We start from the raw sequence: 4,242 nt of genomic DNA on the forward strand, positions 1-4,242 counted from the left end.
CAGCTACTGCCCGCTCATGCCGCCGCTCGACGCCAGCTGGTCGCCACCAGAATTTCGCCGCTTCACCCTCTCCTGAACAGCTCCTTCTTGCTCCAATCTCTGGGATACGCCCGGAGGCTCACCTCCTATCCATGAGCACGCGGCCTCGCGCCGGCTAGGTCGCGTAGCCGCGCAGACCCCCGCGGCGGCAGGGTTAAGGCCCCACTGCCACTGATTGTGCGGGGGGGGGGGGGGGGGGTAAGGCGGAGAGAGAAGGAGGAAGGTCGACCGCGGGCAGAGGAGAGAAGATGAGGGAGGTCGGGCCCATGCGGAGGGGCTTGCGGCGGTGGTGCGCCTGTCCAGTGATCGGAGGGGCTCGTGAGTGTATCTCGGGGAAGGGATAAGGAGGAGAGAAGGCTGGGTGGGCCGGGCTAACATTCAATCCAAACGTCGTTAGAAAACGTTTTTGTATATCCTTTTGTACACGTCAAAACGAGTTGGGGGGGGGGGGATGGAAGGCGGAGAGAGAAGGAGGAAGGTCGACCGCGGCCAGAGGAGAGAAGATGAGGGAGGTCGAGCGCGTCGGAGGGGCTTGCCAGTGGTGGCGCGCCCGTCCAGTGATCGGAGGGGCTCGTGAGTGTATCTCCCAGGGAAGGGATAAGGAGGAGAGAAGGATGCTGGGCGGGCTGGGCTAACATTCAATCCAAACGTCCGTTAGTCAATGTTTTATATCCTTTTGTACACGTCAAAACGAGATTTAAATTTTCTTCAGTGTTTTTTGTCACTATCATTTTTTCTGTTCAGTGCAAAGTGTCACTTTTTATAAAGAGATGGTTTTTTGATAATTATGACGTTAATGTAGTGGTTCTATGCATTTTACTCCTCTTTGACCACAAGAGTACATGTCGCAAATGGTAGTGATTCACGATTATTCACGTCGCAGTCCGACCCTTTCCTGAAGCTAAAATGTTCGTCGTCTTCATTAAGCCGTGAAATTAACCTCGTCACATGTCCAACTACCGATGGATCAGGTCACGTCCCCCATACGCTACACTGCACTATAAATACATGCACCCCATGCTTTGCATCATCATCCAGTCAGCCTCAGCTACTTCACCACCACACGGCTAACTACCTAACGCTGCACCAACCAATCAGTAGTCAATTAAGCAGCACTTGACCATGGCGCCCAAGCAGCTCCCCGCCGTCCTCCTCGCCGCCTGCGCCACCCTCCTGGCCCTCGCTGCGCCATTGCTCGCCGGCGACCCCGACATGCTCCAGGACTTCTGCGTCGCCGACTACAAATCCCTTGACGGCCGTAAGTTGTGCTACCTCTTCCATCCATACTTCGTGTGCACATGAATAGATCATGCCTGAAGAGAAAGTAATGCCTGCATGTATGTATTTGTGCAGCATTGCGGCTGAACGGGTTCCCGTGCAAGAGGCCGGAGAACGTGACGGCGGACGACTTCTTCTCCTCTGCGCTGGCACTCCCGGGCAACACCGGCAACCCGGTCGGCTCCGCGGTGACGGCGGCGAACGTGGACAAGCTCCCTGGGCTTAACACGCTGGGCGTCTCCATGTCCCGCGTGGACTACGCGCCGTGGGGAGTGAACCCGCCGCACACCCACCCGCGCGCCACCGAGATCGTCTACGTGCTCGAGGGCTCCCTCGACGTCGGCTTCATCACCACCGCCGGCAAGCACTTCGCCCGCACAGTCTGCAAGGGCGAGCTATTCGTTTTCCCCCGCGGCCTCGTCCACTACCAGAAGAACAACGGAGGCGCGCCGGCCGCCGCCATCTCGGCCTTCAACAGCCAGCATCCAGGCACGCAGTCCCTCGCCCTAGCGTTGTTCGCAGCCTCACCACCGGTGCCCACCGACGTGCTGGCCAGGGCGTTCCAGATCGACGGCGGCCTGGTGGACGCCATCAGGTCCAAGTTCCAGCCAAAGTAACCAGCATGCATGCATGTTGGTTGGGTCAGCTCTACGTGCGTACTTGCTGTTAATAATGACGAGGACCACGTAAAAGTGCAGTTTCAGTTCATTTGCTTGACAATATCTTTCGTATATTCTGATTCTGATTATTTTGTGTCGGTGCATGTTTTGTGAAGGGCCTCGTCGGTTGGTTTTTCTTCATAAACCTACTGGTGATTAATTTGTATGTGTCCATTATTGGTGAAATGAATGTTCCTCACTGCTTGAATTTTCATGATATTTTTAGGCAATGAACAAGATAAAGTCTATCTCCCACTCTTTGCCGATCTCCCAAAACTTTATTTCAAAGTTTCACTGTGTTGTCACGAGTGGGCTCGCAAGGTTCAGCCTTAATCTTTCGTCTAATAGAAATATTGTTCAGGTGGGTTTTTGTCCCATGTACACCTTTAAAAAAAAATCTCAGTGGATCAAACTTTCCGTATATTCATCGTATCACATCGAGTATAGCTGGTGTTATTTCGGTGGAGTTCCGCATTTGCGTATAGTTCCAAAGCATACTTTTCACGTGTCTACCCACTATCTAAAAAAGGCTTTGAAATGTGTCAAAAACTTCAAGTATAAATTATGATAGTTAATATATTGACGTAAGATTGTATGCAAAATTATGACCATTTGTGTCCACATAGAAACAACTTGATGCATCTTGAACATGCACACTATATTGTAAGAGCATTACTAATAGAACCCTCAAACCCTCACTAGCGTTTTAAGGGTCCAAAAATGATTTTTTTTTTTGCACTTTTACGGGTTGAAAAACAGGGGCAAAGATTAGAACCCTCAAACCCAACCCTTATAACGGAATATTCCCCATGAACGACGTTATCGTTGCGCGCGGGAGGTCGACGGGGTGGCCGCCGGCGACGGGGGCGATTAGCAGCGGCGGTCGCGGGCGTGGGCACGGGAGTTGGGAGGATTTTTCCCTCCCGCGCGCGGATAACCACCAAATGAGGGTTGGGGTAGGTTTTGCTCCCCAACTCTTACTTTTGAGGATTAGGAGAGGGTTTGAGGGTTGGACCTTTAATTTTTTTTGAGAGTTTGAGGGTTAAGGGGTTCTAGTCTACGGCTTTTTTTCGACAAAAACTGTAAAAAAAGCAGTTATTTTTAGGGGTTTGAGGATTTGAGGGCTCTACTACTAATGCTCTAAGTACCGGTTAGCTGGAAGCTTTTGGAGTTGTTGGTTGTAGCTTGTATCCCCAATAAATATTAAGCTCTCTGGCCTTTGGACCTTTCCCTAAAAGTATATGTAAGTGGCTATTCGTTTCTTTTTGTCCATGACATTTTGTTTCTAAAAATTGTGAAGCAGAAATAAAATACATTTGAACTATCGAGCGGGCATTGAAGTGAAGGCTAAAGTCCTTCTTATGCTTAGTTCCAACCTTAAAATGTATAACAACATTCCAGTGGGCCATTATGTACTTAGGAATCTTTGTTTAATAAAATTTGTTATTTCTCAGTTGACTGAGATTTTCATAAGGCAATCGCCCGAGATTTCGTCTTGTGATTCGTGCTTTAGTTCTCTCTCAGGGCTAAGGTGATTCTTGTGCTGACCATACAAGAGAATTGGTTCAAATTTGGTTATATCTCAACTGATTAGGTAATAGTTTGAATTGTGGAAATATTTGTCATGTTTTCTTGGGTAGAATTTTTATCCTTTTTGCAAGGGTTGTATTTTGATCTTACTAGTCTAAATCATGTTATACTCCCTTCATTCCGTGTATTAGTTTTTTGAAAAGTTGAACTGTTCATGTTTTCTCAAATTTACAGGAAAAACTATCAGCAACTACAATACGAAATAAATAAAGCATGGAAATATATTTCATGATAAACGTAATGCTTCTAAGTTAATATAGCAGATGATGTTAGGTTTTCTATATACTTGATCAAAGGTAAAGAAAAATTTCAATGTTTCAGAGAAAAATTATAAACTTTATAAAAAGTAAGATATAGGGACAACCTATTCCGAAATCAAGTTTGGCTCCCGGGTGCATGTGCTCCTGTGCACGAACATGATTTTTGAAATGTAAAAAAAATCCAATAAAAATTCTACGTGTTCAAGTCACACCCAAATGCTACATAAAACATTTATGGCAAAAAGGTGAGCATTTTGGCCTGTAAAAAAACAAATTGAACTCCAAATGTTACCCCCAAACTTGTTTTTTTCAACGATGAAACATTGGTGCTCCGTTTCGCATGGAACTTGTCCAGGATGCTTGCGACACTAACATGGACATCTACAAAAAAATCAGAATTTTTTTAAAACAATTAC

The 4,242-nt window shown here is 47.1% G+C and overlaps 1 protein-coding gene across 1 annotated transcript; it reads left to right on the forward strand.

The window, feature by feature from the left end:
* Nucleotides 1–1,071: 1,071 nt before the first annotated feature.
* On the forward strand, nucleotides 1,072–2,195 carry LOC125549328 (germin-like protein 1-3). Its single transcript, XM_048712766.1, has 2 exons — nucleotides 1,072–1,297; nucleotides 1,393–2,195. The coding sequence occupies exons 1-2, from the start codon at nucleotides 1,162–1,164 to the stop codon at nucleotides 1,932–1,934; spliced, it is 678 nt and encodes a 225-aa protein (XP_048568723.1). The 5' UTR covers nucleotides 1,072–1,161; the 3' UTR covers nucleotides 1,935–2,195.
* The last annotated feature ends 2,047 nt before the right edge of the window (nucleotides 2,196–4,242 follow it).

The sequence above is a fragment of the Triticum urartu genome, chromosome 3 (genome assembly GCF_003073215.2).
Source record: "Triticum urartu cultivar G1812 chromosome 3, Tu2.1, whole genome shotgun sequence".
Lineage (NCBI taxonomy): Eukaryota > Viridiplantae > Streptophyta > Magnoliopsida > Poales > Poaceae > Triticum > Triticum urartu.

Coding starts and splice junctions, on each gene's coding strand:
- LOC125549328 (XM_048712766.1), top strand. CDS start 1,162: ATGGCGCCCAAGCAGCTCCCCGCCGTCCTCCTCGCCGCCTGCGCCACC. Junction 1,298..1,392: donor CTACAAATCCCTTGACGGCC/GTAAGTTGTGCT, acceptor GTATTTGTGCAG/CATTGCGGCTGAACGGGTTC.